The 18,750-nt window shown below is 39.6% G+C and overlaps 1 protein-coding gene across 38 annotated transcripts in view; it reads right to left on the bottom strand.

The window, feature by feature from the left end:
* The window catches only part of SFI1 (SFI1 centrin binding protein), a 97,508-nt gene that overhangs the window by 64,763 nt on the left and 13,995 nt on the right, over nucleotides 1–18,750 (bottom strand). For 12 of the 38 annotated variants that reach the window (XR_011994696.1, XR_011994697.1, XR_011994698.1 and 9 more), the window contains 3 exons: nucleotides 12,370–12,543; nucleotides 9,984–10,055; nucleotides 2,228–2,338 (listed from right to left, as the gene is read on the bottom strand). Coding sequence is in view for 26 of the 38 variants with exons in the window: in XM_025985984.2 (XP_025841769.2) it covers nucleotides 2,228–2,338; nucleotides 9,984–10,055; nucleotides 12,370–12,543 (357 nt within the window). In the remaining 12 variants the exon portion in view is untranslated. Of the gene's footprint in view, nucleotides 1–2,227; nucleotides 2,339–5,895; nucleotides 5,990–9,983; nucleotides 10,056–12,369; nucleotides 12,544–18,750 lie in introns of all 38 variants that reach the window. The other 26 variants (XR_011994694.1, XR_011994695.1, XM_072723252.1 and 23 more) reach the window with 4 other exon arrangements.

Below are 18,750 nucleotides of genomic sequence, written 5' to 3'. Positions count from 1 at the left end.
CGAAGGCAGATGCTCAACCACTGAGACACCCAGTTGTCCCGAGGTATCATATTTCCTGATTTAAAGTTATACTGTAAAGCTATAATAATCAAAACAGAATGGTACTGGCATAAAAGCAGGCCAATGGAACAGAATAAGCCCAAGAAATAAACCCAAGTATATATGGCCAACTAATACTTGACAAAGGCGCCAAGACTACTCAATGGAGAAATGACAATCTCTTTGATAAATAGTGCTGGGAAAATTCAATATTCACATATAAAAGAATGATACTAGCTCCCTATCTTTTTTTTTTATTGGAGTTAAATTTGCCAACATATAGCATAACACCCAGTGCTCATCCCACCAAGTGCCCCTCTCAGTGCCCATCACCCAGTCACCCTAACCTCCGGCCCACTTCCCCTTCCACTACCCCTGTTCATTTCCCAGAGTTAGGTGTCTCTCATGTTTTGTCACCCTCACTGATATTTTCACTCCTTTCCCTTTATTCCCTTTCACTAATTTTTATATTCCCCAAATGAATGAGACCATATAATGTTTGTCCTTTTCTGATGGACTTATTTCACTCACTAGCTTCCTATCTTAAACCATTCACAAGATGTACCTTGCAATAGATTAAAGACATACATATACCTGAAACCATGAAACTCCTAAAAGAAAATACCAGAAAAGAGCTCCTTCACATAGGTCTTAGCAATGATTTTTTTGATATGACACCTAAAGCAAAAGCAATGAAATAAAACATAAACAAGACTATATCAAACCAAAAAACTTATGCACAGCAAAAGAAACAATCAACAAAATGAAAAAGAAAACCTATGGAATGGCAAAAATATTTGCAGACCATATATTTGATACAGGGTTAATATCCAAAATATATTAAAAACACATACAACTCAATAGCAATCCTCCCTAATAGTCCAAATAAAAAATAGGCAAAGAATCTGAATAGATATTTTTCCAAATAAGATACATGAAAGGCCAATAGGTTCATCAAAAGATGCTCAACCTCATTAAGTCATTAGGGAAATACAAATCAAAACCACAATGAGAAAATCACACACCTATCATCACACACATCTCACATAATGACCATCAGAAGGACAAGAGATAACAAATGCTGGTGTCAAAGTGGAGAAAAGGGATTCTTGTGCACTCTTGGTGGGACTGTCAATTGCCACAGCCACTAGGGAAAACAGTATGGAGGATCCACAAAAAATTAAAAGTAGAACTACCACTTGATCCAGCAATTTCACTTCTGGGAATATATTCAATGGAAATGAAAAGACTAACTCAAAAAGATATCTGCACCACCATGTGCACAGCAGCATTATTTATAATAGCCAAGACATGGAAACAATCTTAAGTGTCCATGGATGAGTGAATGGATAAAGTTATTGTGTGTGTGTGTGTGTGTGTGTGTGTGTGTATATAATTGAATAAAAAGTAATTTTGCCAAGTGTGACAACATGGACAAACACTGAGGGCATTATGCTGAGTAAGTCAGACAAAGACAAGTACTATAAGATCTCACTTATATGTGGATCTAAAAGCAAACACAATAAACTCATAGAAAAAGATCAGATTTGTGGTTACCTGAGGGAGCCATGGGAAGGTAGGAGGAGAGGGAACTGGAGGAAAGTGGTCAAAAGGTACAAACTTCTAATTATAAAATAGGTAAGTACTGGAGATGAAATGTAAAACATGACGACTATAGTTACCATCGCTGTATGAAATATATGGAAGTTGTTAAGAGAATAAATCCTAAGACTTTCCATTATAACTTTAAAAAGCTTTTTTTTTTTAAAGTAAGAGAGAGAACACATGAGTGGGGGAGGGGCAGAGGGAGAGGGATAGACTCCCTGCTGAGTGGGGAGCACAACGCCAGTCGGATCCACTACCCTGAGACCATGACATCAGCTGAAGTCAGACACTCAACCAACTGTGCAGCCAGGCACCCCAGCTTTTTTCTCTTTATGTCAGTTCTTTTTATTAAATCTGTATGAGATGATGGATAACTAAATTTATTGTGATCATCATTTCACAATATATGTAAATCAAACCTTTATGCTGTACACCTGAAACTCAGTCAGTGATGTATGTCAACTATATCTCAATAAAATCTCTGGACAAAAAACTTTCCCCCTTCTGACCAGAGACATGCCAACAAATAACTATTTGATCATGTGTAGCAGTAAAATTAAAGTAACAGAACATGAAACCTGACCTGTAGTGACAGTCGGCTCGAACACAGAGTTTCCACTCTCGCTGGAAAACCCACCACTCTTCTTTCCATTCTTCAAAGACTTTCCGTAGTATTCTTTGCTCATAGTAAAACCTTTGGCAAAGAACAAAATTCAGAGAGATCCATGATGATGTGGGAACGGATATTTATTCCCCAATTAGTTTCATACTGCCAATACTTTTCTCATAGAAAAGTGTGGCTCATTCTCTGACAACACCAGAATAAAAGAAGTTATTTTCCAGATCAAAATCTTAGAACTACTTAAACTAGAAACAAAGCTAAAAAATGTTATACTACAGATTTCTACCAATTAAAGAGGTTAAAGTAGAATAAAAATCAGACTTTTCAAATACCATAAATGAGTTGAAAATTATTCTCAAGGTTTTTTTCCTTCATCAGACTAAAACATTTTTGATTAGTAAAAAGCGGTAGTAGCTATACTTCACATTTACATATATAGGAGATTAAAAGTTATAAGCAAATACCTAATGGTATTCTTAGTACTTACAGGAACAAAGTATAGCAGTTTAACTGAAATATGGCCAGAGAAGTTATGAAAACAGCAAAATATAGGTAGAAGAAATAAAGAGGAGGCCAAAGGCAATAAGAAAGAGAAAAAGAGAGCAATGGCAGATTGTGTGGATGCTAACAGGTGCTATCAAGGTGACAGATAATTTGTTTTTTGTTTTTGTTTTTGTTTTTTTTTGGTGACAGATAATTTGAACTCTGTTGCCTGCCCATCACTTTGAATTTCTTTTAATGGTTCTGCAGGTTACTAACATGTCCTTCCTCCTTACCACTCATGGTAAGGAGACTACCTAGCAAAAATATACATAAGGGAAATTCACTTCACTATTGTTCATAATAAAAAAAAAAGAGAGAGAGAGAGAGAGAAAATTACAACAAATGTCCCTCAACGGGAGATAGGTTAAATTCAATCAATGTTGCCGAGTCATTTTTAATGAAGTAGACCTAAGGATACTGAAATGGAGAGATGTTCCAGAGAAGTTGTTAGGTGAAATGATAAAGCTACCTCATAGTATGTATGACACCATTTTTTAAAATTAATTCTTTTTGTATTTCCAGGACCCATATGTTGGAATCAATATAATACATACCAAATTTTTAAAAATACATACCAAATTAACATATATTTATATATAATATATACATACATATTTGTATACATAGATAAAAAACATATATATGGATATATGCATGCACTGTGTGTACATCTACAAATCATATTATACATATTGCCTGAAAAGGTTTCTAGTATACCAAACTATTACCAGTGGTTATCATTCAGGGAGAGATTGTAGGAGACTGGTGTTTCCTATTACACGTATCTATAGTTTGAAAAATTTTTAAACAACTTTGTTCACGATTTTTAAAATTTTAATGGAAAAGAATCACTTCCAGGTACTTCCTTCTACCATCTACCACTATCCATTTACCTCCTTCTCTTCCCCCAACCCCATTAAAATAACATCTATATTACATTTTTTAAAGATTTTATTTATTTATTCATGAGAGACACACAGAGAGAGGCAGAGACACAGGCAGAGGGAGTAGCAGGCTCCATGCAGGGAGCCCAATGTGGGACTTGATCCCGGGTCTCCAGGATCACACCCTTGGCTGAAGGTGGCACTAAACTGCTGGGCCACCAGGGCTGCCCAACATCTATTATTTCAAAAGGTGTAAGCCCACAAAGACAGAATAGGAACAATGACAATAGACAAGAGATATCAACAAATTTTAGGTGACAGAGAGCAGACAGGCAAGTGACGTCTGAATCAGCGTATCAGAGAAAGCAGAGGAACAGCTAAGTGTTCCTGTGCTTAGGGAATCAAGGAACAATCAGCTGGTGTCACAGACCCCAGAAAGGCAGAGAACAGGAGGCATAAGGAATGAGGGAGCCCTGGGTGGAGATAAAAGCACAGGATTGTTTGCAAGCTTAGGCATAAATGGTTAGGCCCCTAGGTACTGTTAGTCACCAAAGCAGAGACTCCGGTGTCTCTCTGGAGAGGCTGAACAGAGAGGCACTGGATGGACTGCAGAAAACCAGGAAGAGCTCTGGAGAAGGTCTTAAGCAGAGTCCACATATTCTACGAGGCCCACATTCCCTCTCCTGTGCCTACAACCAAGCTTAGGGCACCACTACCCACCTCCAAGGGGCCAAACTTGCAATGAATGAATAAATAAATTTTATTTTATTATCTCGTGATTTTATTTATTCATTCACAAGAGACACAGAGAGAGAGGCAAACACACAGGCAGAGGGAGGAGAAGCAGGCGCTTCACTGGGAGCCTGATATAGAACTGGATCCCTGGGCCTCGGGATCATGACCTGAGCTGAAGGCAGACACTCAATCGCTGAACCAACCCAGGCGTCCCTGGGATGCTATTTTTTAAATAAAGGAATATGCAAAGAACAAAAAGGATGTGTTGGAAATTTAAAATAGGACAGAAGAAATTAAAAAAAAAAGATTCATAGATAGGTAAAAACAAAAAGGCAAGGACTATGGCTTTTATGCAATCTCAGCCAGAAGGGAAGCTACCTGCCATCTGAGCAGAGGAGTGACATGACTTGATCTACTCCAAATACCTGTCGGGAATAGACTGAGGCAGAAGGCTGTAAGGTTGCTAGGGTCATTCAGGGGAGACATGATGATGAGTTGGACCAGGGTGTTAGTAACTGGAAGTACTGAAGAGAGGTGAAGTCTGAATACATTTTGAAAGCTCAGTCAGCACAATTTTGGTATTTGACATTGTAAATTGGGATGTGAGAGAAAAAGAAATGTCAAAGGTGACTCCCATGTTTCTGACTCGAGTTCCTGGAAATATTGGAGTTCCCTTTCACTGGGAGGGAGAAAGCTTGGTAGAGAGGTTTGTGGGGATGATTTTGATTTTGGCTTTGAACACATTAAGTTGTGACATCTATGAGACACACAGTGGAGTTGTCACATATGTAGCAGTCTGGACAAGGGAGAGGTCTGGGCAGGGTGTATATATTTGGGAATCATTTTGAGAGTTGATGAGATCATCACAGTTGTGAGGTACACAGAAGCAATGCAAAGATGTAGCACAGGATATTTAGATGAGGAGGAATCGACAAAAGAGAGAAGGAGCAGTCAAAGAGGTAGAAGGCAAGCCATGGGAGGATGGTGTAACCTGGAAGCTGGAAGAAGAGAGGGCTTATGGGAGAAGGGAATAACGACTGTCTCGTGCTTCCTGGTAGGCCTAGTAAGAAGAAGTTTCCAAATTTATAACTGGTTTGGACAAATGTAGTGACCTTAACAAAAACAATTTGGTGGAGGGGTAGAATCTAAAGTCTAGTGGGATGGATTTAAGAGAGACTATAAGACGTGTTGGAGACACAGAATATTGTCAGGGGACTGATATAAAGGGGAGCAAAGAGATGGAGTGCTAGCTGCAGGAAGACATAAGGTTGAAGAGATTTTTTTAAATTTTAGGATAAGAGAAATAAGGGTATCATATGCTGGTGCAAACGATCCAGTAAAGAGTGAAAAACTGATGCAGAAAAAGAGAAAAAAAAAATTGCTAGGGTAATGGCCTTGAGGAGTCACGAAGGAAACATGGTACAAAAGCCGAAGATTTTGCCACAGATGAGAGCAAGGACAGTTCACCTGCCTCATGGTGGGAAAGCAGGTTGCATGGTGATAGATGCTGGCAGTGGGTGGATGTGATGGAGGGAACTCATGCGGGTCTCTTCTGTTGTTTCTATCAAGAAAATAGGAAGCAAGGCCATTAGCTGAGGAAGAAATCTTGATGAATTAAATACTGTAAATGGACATGACTGTTTTACCTACTTCCCAAGTTAACCAAAAAATTTTGTTCAGATCTCTTCAGGAAAATAACTATCTCATATTTAAGACTATCTTATATATGGACATATACTGCATTATTTTTGCCCTACTAGTTTGATAGCCATTTTGGTTCAGTTTATTAATGACAAAACAATGGCAGTTTATAAAAGTTAAAACAATCTCTAAGAACATAAAAGCATTACTCTGCATTCTCTGGTATAATTCTCCTCTAATATTCCAAAAAGTGAGTAGTAAATAACATGAAAAACACCAAAACAAAAAAGCAAACATCAATATGTCCAATTTTCCCCAAAGTAACAAACAACCCACTTGATTTAAAAAGAGATTACAACATAAAACAACAAAAAACCGCCCCATCCTAAATTTCTAAGTCAACACAGTATCAAAATTCGAATTCTGGTAGATGCCTAGAGAAAAAGCAATATTTTTACTCTCTCATTTTACAATTTGAGAAACTAAGGCCCAGAGCCATAATTGTCCCCAGATCAAACAATTAGCTAGGGTCTGGGCTAGGGCCAAAACTCAGGTCTCCCAAATTCCAATGTAGTATTCTTTCCTCCAGACCCTGCTGCCACTGAAGAGCAAAGAAAGTAAAGAGTATAAAGCGGTTATTTTAAAGCAGACATCAGTCACTGGCTAACCCAACACCCACTGTGAAGCCTCTGCCTCCTCACAGGTATTCCCTGCAGAGGATAGAAAGGTTTCTTTCCCAGACTGCTCTGTAGCAGAAAGTAGCCAGTGACACAGCTCTGGACAATGAGGCAGAAGCAGAATGCAGCTGATTGCTTCCAGGAAAGCGTTTTTCTGAGTAAGAAAGATCTGACACCATCCTTCCTTACTCCTTCCTGTGTAAAACAGAATAGTCATTTTGTAACTATGCCGCGTCATCTCTGAGGACCAAGGGCCAATATGTTAAATTGATAAACTAAGAAAGGTAATAAAATTGAGTCTTTGATGGCCTCACTGAGCAGCTAAACCAACACCAACCTCCAGACTGCTTATGAGAAAAAGCAAATCCCAATTTGTTAAAGCCACTGTCAGGCTTTCTCTTAGAGTCAAATGCATTTCTAACTAATATAATCAGCATTTTCCAGCTACTCAGAATATAAATGGGTATTACTTAAACAGACATTTCTAGTTAAATATGGGTCAAGTATTAAGTAAAATTAAGTAGGAAAAGAATTTGGGGAAGAGAGTAGAGGGAACAACATAGTTTTTCTAGTCTCTGAATCCCCATAAAATACAGCAAACAGGTAGCAAAATAAAAAATTCATGTATCAATCACAACAAAACCAGGTGACAAGGTATCCCCAGAATCCAAAATGCAAGCAGGCCAGGACAAACCATCCATAGTCAAAAGACCTGCAAGGTATTACATTTCTACAGGAGGAAGGAAGAGCAATGAGAGTGACATCTAACACTACCTCAAATGAGAATGAGAAAACCTCGAAACAGTCATTGCAAAGTGCAAGAGGCCCCATCTGAGACTAGCTGCTGAACCTGGGAGGAGCTTTCTCCTCTCTGTTACCAAGGCTCATGTGAACATAACTGAAACAGTTGGAGCATTCCAGCCCCTGCAGTCCCAGAACCAACATACATGCCAGGCTCCCTTTTAGGACACAGCTTCATAAATGAGGAAAAACTGCTGGAAGTAGAATAGAAATTGAGCAGGAGAGGGACAAAAGAGACAAGAATAGAGGATCAGACCAAATGTTTTAGGGAAACAGAACCAGATATTCCATAGAGCAAGCTGCCATATTTTTTTAACCCTACAAATGAAACTGAAATGGGAATCCGTGAAATAGGAAAGTTAACTGATCTTGATTGACTCACTTTAAAAAATTCAGGAAGATCAATTCCACATAAAAATGAGCAACAAAGAATTTGAGGTCATATCCTTTACAAAGTTATTGTACGAGAAAGGAAAGGAAGAATAGCATGCCTATGGACAAAGAAAGTAAGCCAGAAAGATGTATTCACAAAACAAAGCAAAAAATACAAAACTCTGTAACCTATTATCTCAGAATGAGCTAAAAGACTCTAAGAAAATAAGTCAACACTTAGGCATATCATATTAAAACTCTGAAAAATAAGATAATGAATCTTCAAAACAGCAATAATTAGACTAACAACTTAGAAATGGAAGCCATAAGACAATGAAATATCTTCAAAATATTTGGGGGTAAAAACTGGCAACCCAGTTTTCTCTATACAGGGAAATATCTTTCAAAAATGAAAGTGAAATAAAACATTTTTAGACAAAATATGAGAGAATTTATCACAAGCAAATCTATTTTAAAGCAAATGATCAGGGATGTCCCAATGACGGAAAATAATCACAGATGGAAACCTGGAAATGCAGGGAGAAAAAGAAGAGGAGGGGTAAATACGTGAATAAGTCTAAATGAATGTTAACTATATAAAACAAGAATAATGTTTTGCAAATTTTATTTTATATATATTTTTAGATTTATTTATCCAAGAGTGCACGTGCATATGAGCAGGGGGAGGGGCAGATGGAGAGGGAGAGAATCTCCAGCAGACTCCCCACTGAGCATGGAACCTGACTTGGGGCTCAATCCCACAACTCTGAGATCATGAGGTGAGCCAAAATCAAGAGTTGGATGCTCAACCAACTAAGCCATCTGGGTGCCCTGCTGATTTTAAAATATAAACCGAATTAAATACCTTACAATAAGGGCATATAAGGGAGGATGGGGACAGAATTAAACTGTTCTAAGGACCTTGCCTTCTTTGGGAAGAGGGCAAAAGGGCCAATTAATATTAGACTGATAAATTAAAGATATATATATATATAATATTCTTTAGGGTATATGTTAAAATACATATCTTTCAGTAAAAAGAACAGGAGTATAAAACTTCTAAGCTAACGCGGGGGGAGGGGGGCAGTGATAAATAAAAGACTCAGCTGAATGAAAAAAAAAACCAACTTTATTTAAAGGCACTGAAAAGCTGCCAAGAAAGTGAAAAAGGACAGGGCCAAGGCCCAGGAGAAGAAGGAGAAGCAGAGGTGAACTATGACTAACATCTGCAGCTGGGATGGATTGCTATCACACTGGGAGCCTCTCTTATAAAGACACACAAAGGAAATGGGAACAGCATGGCCCCCCACGTGGTATATTCAGAGAAAAGATTTCAGAGGATACCCACAGGCCAAATTTGCTTAAATGACTTTGAATGAAAAGATTTGGATGATGTTCCAGATTAGGAAAGCCACGATGTCAGAAAAGTGAAACAAGAAAGGTTGTAATAAGGGAAGAGTAGAGGGGTTAAGAACCCACAACACTGCCATTTAAAAAAAAAAAAAAAAGCTTACATTTCAATAGCTGCCAAGTCCTCCTCTAAAATAGACCCTACCATTCCTCTAAAATAGACCCCTTCCCTCCAACCCCACTACCTCATGCAGGCTCAACCACTACCCTGAGCCTGCTGGCTCCCCTTGCAATACACTCTCTATGCTGCAGCTGAAGCACTTTTAGCCAAACTCCGCAGCAAGGGGCAGTGGCCCAAACACAGTGAAGCTGTGGCCCAGGGACATTCTCTCAACTACAATTTCATGCCCCTTGCCAGCGCCAACTTTCCCCCCAGGTTCTGCCCTAGATCAAATCAATGTGACAAGTCTCAACAGTGCCCTGAAAGAGATTATTTACTTTTGGGCAAATACTTTTTTTCAGAGATGGTCTTAGCTATCCTGGTTTACTTATGATTTCTTCATACACTCATTCGGTCAAACTAACATGTGTTAGTACCATTATATCATATGCCTGCTGGAGGCTGGGTAGGAGGAGAAGGTTACACGTGGGCTTAATACAAAACAAAAACCTAGAATGAACTCAGAAAAGTTTGGTGGTGTGAGCTAATACTACCTGGCTTTAGAGGGAAATACTCTTCCAAAAGTCATTCGAATCCACAAATATAAGAACTTTCTGGCCACGCATCTGAAAGAAGGGAAGAAAGGATATATACACATTTTATAACTCCATTTGACTTGGGTCAACAATTTTCTGAACAGTATAGGGAAACTAAGGTCCCAGGGTGAGAGATGCTAGCATGAGTCAAAAGGTGAATTATAGCTAATCTTGCATCAAATAGAGCATAAGATGGGACAGATTTATAAAGCCAAGATCAAGCAGATGATTTTTATTATTTTTATTTTTTAAGTAATCTCTATCCCCATTGTGGGGCTCCAACTCACAACCCCGAGATAAGAGTCACATGCTTTACTGACTGAGCCAGCCAGGTACCCCCCAAGTTGATTATTTTTGAAAAATACTTTCAATATAAAGTCTTTTGTCAGTGAAGACTTCAGAGTTGAGGGAAAGGAAGTACATGATAATGCTTTAATTCACATTATTCTTACTGCCTAAAACACCTAGCAAATGCCCACTTACCCATCCATCAAGGCTCATCTTTAATGCCTGCTCCCATGTGAAGCCTTCTTGGACCTTCCCCAACCCAAACACAGTGAGTAGCTCTGTATCTTCAACACTCTTACTGTAATATAATGTTATGATACCAAGCCTCAGCAATAGGCTCTGTACTGTGAGCCCCTGAGAACGGGGACCATGTCTTATAGTATCCCAAGTACCCAGCACAATGCCTGGTACACACACAAAAAAGGTGGCTTGTCCTGGCCAGTTCAAGGTCTGTCTTTTCCAGGTTCAGCTTGAAACATTCTTCTTCCTCATGCCCTTTATCTGGCTTATTCTTACATTATCTTTTAAGACTCAACTTAAACCCCACTTCCTCCAGAAGTTCCTCTGGCCACACTAATGGAGCTGTTCTAGCTATGTGAGCCTGCAGTACAACATCCTCTTGTCTTAAAGCATTTATCATGCTTTCTTGGTATGACTTAACAGTCTGTCAAGCCAACATGATTTTAAGTTTTCATGAGGTCATGGACGAAGAATGTCTTATTCACCTTGTATGCTCAAGCACTGAGCAGACCACCTGACCAAGTAAGCACTTGATAATTTTTTGTGTAGTTTTATGGTTTTAACACAAATATGATATGCACATAAGCTGACTATTCATTTTCTTTGCTGCACAGTCTGGCATTAGGACTGGTGACTCTGATGGCCTACCGTGCTGCTCTTTCCACATGGCTTTGCAGTTCTTAGAGGAGATACTGTGAGCAATCTCTGCATAGTGGATTTGTTGTACATCTGCAGGACTTCAAGCTCCTTGACCCTGTGGATTAGGAACTTCCAGAAACCTCTGGGCAGCATGTGTTTTTTCTTCTTGTTGCTCCCATAACCTATGTTTGGTATCAAGATCTGGCCCTTGAGGGGCTCCTGGGTGGCTCAGTCAGTTAAGCATCTTCCTTCGGTCCAGGTCATGATCCTGGGGTCCTGGGATCAAGCCCCACATCAGGATCCTTACTCAGTGGGGAGCCTGCTTCTTATCCTTCTGCTGCTGCCCCTGCTTGTACCCTCTCTCTCATTCTCTCTCAAATAAATAAAATCTTTTGAAGAAAAAAAAAAAGATCTGGCTCTTGAATCTTATGCACACCCTACTGTCAATGCATCTGGATTTCTGCCAGTTGTGCTTAATTTTGACACACCGGTCTTACTGGTAGCAGATAAATTTCTTGGTCCTCTTTGTAATGATCTTGGGCTTCACCAGAGGTCAGAGCCAGGCTATGATGACAACCAAGTATGGTATGGCTACCACCTCTGCAGGAGGCTCTAAGGAAGAGAAGGCCTGGGGATCCCTGGGTGGCGCAGCGGTTTAGCGCCTGTGTTTGGCCCAGGGCGTGATCCTGGAGACCCGGGATCTAGTCCCACGTCGGGCTCCCGGTGCATGGAGCCTGCTTCTCCCTCTGCCTGTGTCTCTGCCTCTCTCTCTCTCTCTCTCTGTGTGTGTGTGACTATCATAAATAAATAAAAATTAATTTTAAAAAAAGCCCTTTAGGAAGAGAAGGCCTGATACATTTTTGTTGAATGAATAAATAAATGCCTTTGATGGACCTAATCAAGAGTATTGGGAAATGATAATTTTTCTCGAATTATGTTTGGACTTTTTCTGGAAGACTCTTTATAGCTTATACATGTGGGCACAATTAAAGAATGTAAATGAAAACAGAATGATAGATTTTAAGTCTGCAGATTCCTAAATCTTTTCTTCTGAACACTCTGCCATCAAAGTCTCTGACTAACTGACAAAGGACAATAAGAATCATCCCCTCATTTTAACCAAGAAGGGAGAACAATGGAAAAGCCACTGCAGGCAGATGACAACTTATAAGCTCACCTGATACGCAATTCTTGTAACCGGTTCTTTCGGGTCCAACCATGCGAGGCATGACACTGCACTGGATGACTGGCACTAGGTATCTTACTCTGGATCCCCAAGAGGGTAGAAGACTTCTGGTTGGCCGATATCTTTGGAGGATAAGGTTTCTTAACTGCACCGCCCCTAAAAGACCTTAAATTTGAGGAGCAATTGGGAAAGGGAGAGAATCAAATTATCTCTGCATTAAAATATCTTTTAACACGGGTGAAATTAAACAAATAAGGACACCTGGGTGGCTCAGTGGTTTAGCGTCTCCTTCAGCCCAGGGCCTGATCCTGGAGACCCAGAATCGAGTCCCACGTCGGGCTCCCTGCATGGGGCCTGCTTCTCCCTCTGCCTGTGTCTCTGCCTCTCTCTCTCTGTGTATGTGTCTCTCATGAATAAATAAATACAATCTTAAAAAAAATAAGCTCAAGGACTCAGACTAATAATAACTATGCTTCAAAAAAAAAAAAAAAAACAACTATGCTTCAAGAACAATAAGCAGCTCAATCTCTGATAGAAATACCTGCCATTCACAATGGTGTGTCAACCATACCCAAAACTACTCCCCCCCAGTGATGATTAGATAGGACTCAAAGGACTCAGCATTTACTCGTACTCGCAGCTAAGATTTATTATAGCAAGAGGACCCAAACCAAAATCCGTAAAGAGAAAAAGGGCATGGGGCAAAGGCTGCTGGAAATTAGGTGCATATTTCCAAGAGTCCTCTCCCAGGGGAGTCACATAGGGTATCCTTAATTCTCCCAGCATTGAATTATGTGAACACATGTGAAGTGTTGTCTATCAGGGAAACTTATTAGAGACTCGGGGGGGCAAAGTTCTCACTGGGAGCTGGTCCTACAGGCATCCTCTGCCTATCACACACCAAAATTTTAGATTCCTAGAATGAAGCAGGTGCTCAGTATAAACCACATTGTTTGTACAAACAGCTCAGGCACAGTTAACTACTCTTATGAGGCAGGAAATGATGAGAACCTTCCCGAAGTTTAAGTTTCTAGACACCAGTCAAGAGCCAACTTTGCAAGCAGGACTTTCTAAGGCAAACAGTCTCAGGCCTGCAATGTTAATTCTTTTTTGCATGAATGGAAAACAAACATAATGGAGAAGATAAAAAAAGGAAAGTTAGTTCTTTAAAAACAGATAAAATTAACAGTCAATGAAACTGATCAAGGAGAGAGAGAAAAGGCCAAAAACCAATATTAGGAGGGAAAAGGGAAACACATCATTAGAGATCCTAAGAAGATGCTGTAAACAACATGATAAAAATAAATTTGAAGATACAAGTAAAATGGATAAACAGCTAGAAAAGCAAACTTACCAAACTACACAAGTATAAAATGTGAACAGTCCATTAACCATCAGCAAAAATAAACAGTAATAAAAACCTTCCTGCAACAAAATCTCCAGGCCTAGATGGTCTTGCTGTCAAGATCTACCAAAGTGCAAGGAAAAATTCATGCCAATCTCACATAAACTAGTTTAAGAATTCTTTTTTATGGGATCCCTGAGTGGCTCAGCGGTTTAGCGCCTGCCTTTGGCCCGGAGTGCAATCCTGGAGTCCCGGGATCGAGTCCCACGTTGTGCTCCCGGTATGGAACCTGCTTCTCCCTCTGCCTGTGTCTCTGCCTCTCTCTCTCTATGTCTATCATGAATAAATAAATAAAAGCTTTTAAATTTTTTTTTTTAATTTTTAAATTATTATTATTATTGGAGAAAGAGAGAAAGAACAGGGGAGGGGCAGAGGGACAAGGAGAGACTCTCAAGCAGGCTCCATGTAGAGCACGGAGCCTGACAGGAGACTTGATCTCACAACCCTGAGATCATGAGCTGAGCCAAAATTAAGAGTCACTCAACCAACTAAACGACCCAGGCACCCCCTCAGAATTATTTTTGAAAAAAAGAACACAAAAAAAAAAAAGAAAAAAAAAAGAAAAAAAGAACACTACCCACCCCGAATCTAGATAAAACCAGGTAATTTGGGGAAACTGGCCATAACCTTATTTTTTTTTTTTATTCATTTATTCATGAGAGACACAGAGAGTGAGAGAGAGGCAGAAACACCGGCAGAGGGAGAAGCAGGCTCCATGCAGGAAGCCCAACGTGGGACTCAATCCCAGGTCTCCAGGATCCCCGTGGACTGAAGGTGGCACTAAACTGCTGAGCCACCCGGGCTGCCCTGGCCATAACCTTAGTACAAAACCTAACAAGGACATTTTAAGAAAGGAAAATTTACATCAAGCTCACTAATGAATACATATATAAAAATCTAAACAAAATATCAGCTAACTCAAGTCAGCAACATAGAAAAAGGACAGTATGATAGAGGCTTACTTAATTCCATGAAAAGGGAAGATTAACATTAGAAATATCAATCATTAAGAAAATCATATAATCATTTCAATAGATACAAAAAAAAGACAGATTAAAAACTATTCAACACCCATTCATGACAAAAAGGTCTTGGACTAGAAAGAGAAACCTGATAAGGGATACCTAAGAAAAACTGATTCAGAGACCATAGTTAAGGTTTTCCATTTGAGATTTTTTTTTTTTTAAAGATTTATTTATTTGACAGAAAGAGAGTGTGCTCAAGTAGGGGAAGTGGCAGAGAAGAGGGAGAAGAGGGACTCCATCCCAGGACCCTGGGACCATGACCTGAGCCAAAGGCAGACACTTAACTGACTGAGCTACCCAGGTGCCCCCCTTTGAGATTATGAACAGGACGACTTCTATACAACACTGTACTGAAGATCCTGGCTGGCAGAGTAAAGCAAAAAAGAGAAATTAGGGGCACCGGGGTGGCTCAGTTGTTAAGTGCCTGCCTTCTGTTCAGGTCATAATCCCAAAGTCCCAGGATTTTGCCCCACATAGGGCTCCTTGCTCAGCAGGGAGTCTACTTTTCCCTGACCCTCCCCTCTCTTGTGTTATCTCTCTCTTTCTCAAATAAATAAATAAAATATTTTTAAAAAGAGAAACTATAGTCGTAAAGACTGGAGATGGGGGAATAAAGTGTCATTTTGCGTATAATGTGATTATACATATAGAAAACCCAAAAGACTACAGGTAAATTACTAAAATGTATGAGTTTTTAGCAAGACTATTTGATACAAAGACAATATCAAAAATATACATATAGTCAATTCTTGTTACTTCCAGTATTATAGTCTATGGTCACCTCAAATATTCTTTGTCATGGATTAGAAGAATCAATATTGTTTAAATATCCATGCCACCCAGAGCCATCTACAGATTCAATGCAATCCTTATGAAAATCCCAGTCATATTTTTCACAGAAACAGAACAAATAATCCTAAAATATGTATTGAACCAAGACCCTGAAGAGCCAAAGCAATCTTTTTTTTTTTTAAAAAAAAGATTTATTTATTCATGAGAGACACAGAGAGGCAGAGACACAGGCAGAGAGAGAGAAGCAGGCTCCTCAAAGGGAGCCCTGTGTGGGACACCATCCCAGATCCCAGGATCACGCCCTGAGCATGAAGGCAGACGCTCAACCACTGAGCCACCCAGGCATCCCAAGCCAAAGCAATCTTGAGAAAGAAGAACAAAGCTGCAGACACTATGTTCTGATCTCAAACTATATTACAAAGCTATAGTTCTCAAAACCATATGGCATTGGTATAAAAACAGATACACAGATAAATGAAACAGAGAGTCCAGAAATAAACTCATGCTTATTTAGTCAATTATTTTATGATAAAGAGGGGCACCTGGGTGGCTCAGTGGTTAAGCATCTGCCTTTGCCTCATCATGATCCCAGGGTCCTGGGATCAAGTCCTGCATCGGGCTCCCTACAGGGAGCCTGCTTCTCCCTCTGCCTATGTCTCCGCCTCTCTGGGTCTCTCATCAAAAATCTTTCAAAAATTATGATAAAGAAACCACAGTGGGCAAAGGACAGTCTTCATAAATGATATTGAAAAAACCAGACAGCTACATGCAAAAGAATAAAACTAGACCACTATCTTACACCATACACAGAAATTAACTCAAAAGGAATTAAAGACTTGAATGTAAGACCTGAAACCATAAAACCCCAGAAGAAAACAGATAGTAAGCTCCTTGACATTGGTCTCAGTGATGAATTTTTGGATTTGACATCAAAGGCAAAGGCAACACAAATCAACAAATCAACAAATCAAAAAGCACAAATCAACACATGTGACTACAACTAAAAAGCTTCCTGCACAGCAAGGGAAACTATTGACAAAATGAAAAAGCTATCTACTGAGTGAAAGAAAATATTTGCAAATCATATGTCTGATAAGGGGTTAACATCCAAACTACATAAAGAACTCTTACAGGGATCCCTGGGTGGCACAGCGGTTTGGCGCCTGCCTTTGGCCCAGGGCGCGATCCTGGAGACCCGGGATCGAATCCCACATCGGGCTCCCGGTGCATGGAGCCTGCTTCTCCCTCTGCCTGTGTCTCTGCCTCTCTCTCTCTCTCTCTCTCTCTCTCTCTGTGACTATCATAAAAAAAGAAAAAAAAAAAAAAGAAAAAGAACTCTTACAACATAATAGCAAAAAAAAAAAAAAAAAAAAAAAATCCAAACACTCCAATTTAAAAATGGGCAGAGAATCTGAATAGACATGTTTCCAAAGACATACAAATGGTAAACAGATACAGGAAAAGATGCCCAGGGAAACACACATTGAAACCACAAGGAGATACCACCTCACATCTGAGAATGGCTCTGTCAAAAACATAAGAAATAACAACTGTTAGCAAGGATGTGGAGAAAGAATCCTTGTACACTACTGATGGGAATGCAATCTGGTACAGCCACCATGGAAAACAATATGGAGGTTCCTCAAAAAATTAAAAACAGACCTACCATATGATCCACAATTCCACTTCTGGGGATTTATCTGAAGGAAAAAAAAAACCACTAACTCTAAAAGATATATACACACCCCCATGTACACTGCAGCATTATTTACAATAGCTAAGATACAGAAACAACCTAAGTGTCTACTAACAGATGGATAAAGAAAATGTGATATACATATATATACATATATATATATTCAGCCATAAAAAAGAATGAAATACTGCCATTTGCAACATGAATGGCCTTGACAGCACTGTGCTAAATGAAACAGGTCAGAAAAAGACAAATACCATATGATCTCCTTTATATATAGTGGAATCTTGGAACAAAATAACAAGTTCACAGACAAAAAGAACAGATTGGTGATTGCCAGAGGTGGGGTGTGGCAGGGCGGGTGTCAAAATGCCTGAGGGGAATCAAAGCTACAAACTGCCAGTTATAAAATAAGTCAGTTATGTGGATAAAATGTACAGCATGGTGAGAGTTAATAACCATATTGCATATCTGAAAGTTGCTAGGAGAGTAAATATTAAAAGTTCACACCACAAGAAAAAATTCAGGGCACCTGAGTGGTTCAGTGGATGAGCATCTGCCTTCAGCTCAGGTGGTGATCCTGGGGTCCTGGGATCGAGTCCTGCATCAGGATCCTGGCAGGGAGCCTGCTTCTCCCTCTGCCTATGTCTCTGCCTCTCTCTGTGTCTCTCATGAATTAAAAAAAAAAAAAAAAAAAAAAAAAAAAAAAAAAGGACTCTGCCACTGAGGAAGAAGGTGCAAGCCTTTGGATAAGTCTACAACTTCGTCCACCGTCAGCTAGAAGTTGTTGGCTTCCTATCTATATCCAGCCCTTCCCCATCTCACAAGAAAAAATTTTGTAACGATGTATGGCGAATGACGTTAACTAGACTTACTGTGCTGAGCATTTCCTGAACAAATGTACAAATACGGAATTATTATGTTGCACACCTGAAACTAACAACGTTGTACCTCAATCATACCTCAATAAAAACTTTAAAAAGGAGGGCAGAACACTCCTTGTTTCATCTCAGCTGAGAATGTGCCTATTGAGCAACTCAAATCTTGTAAGGCTTTACCCATGTCCAAGAATGACCCTGAGAACACTGAGAAATTGCTGAGAGATCTGGGGATTAAAATAAGTTTTTGAGGGCAGCCCGGGTGGCTTAGTGGTTTAGCACCGCCTTCGGCCCAGGGTGTGATCCTGGAGCCCCAGGATTGAGTCCCACATCCGCCTCCCTGCATGGAGCCTGCTTCTCCCTCTGCCTGTGTCTCTGCCTCTCTCTCTCTGTGTCTCTCATGAATAAATAAATAAAATAAGTTTTGGAGATTATGTTACTTCACAAATTCAGGATCTGCAAATAACGAGAATCAACTGTATATATTTCTATAGACTAACAACAAAAATAAAACTATATTTATATACTATTTTCAAACCACAAACACCAACTACAGGAGTAAATCTAACAAAAGTT

This window comes from Vulpes vulpes, chromosome 10, assembly GCF_048418805.1.
Source record: "Vulpes vulpes isolate BD-2025 chromosome 10, VulVul3, whole genome shotgun sequence".
NCBI classification, from domain to species: domain Eukaryota; kingdom Metazoa; phylum Chordata; class Mammalia; order Carnivora; family Canidae; genus Vulpes; species Vulpes vulpes.
The sequence above is the reverse complement of the archived record's forward strand: the minus strand, read 5'-3'. Positions and strand labels throughout refer to the sequence as shown.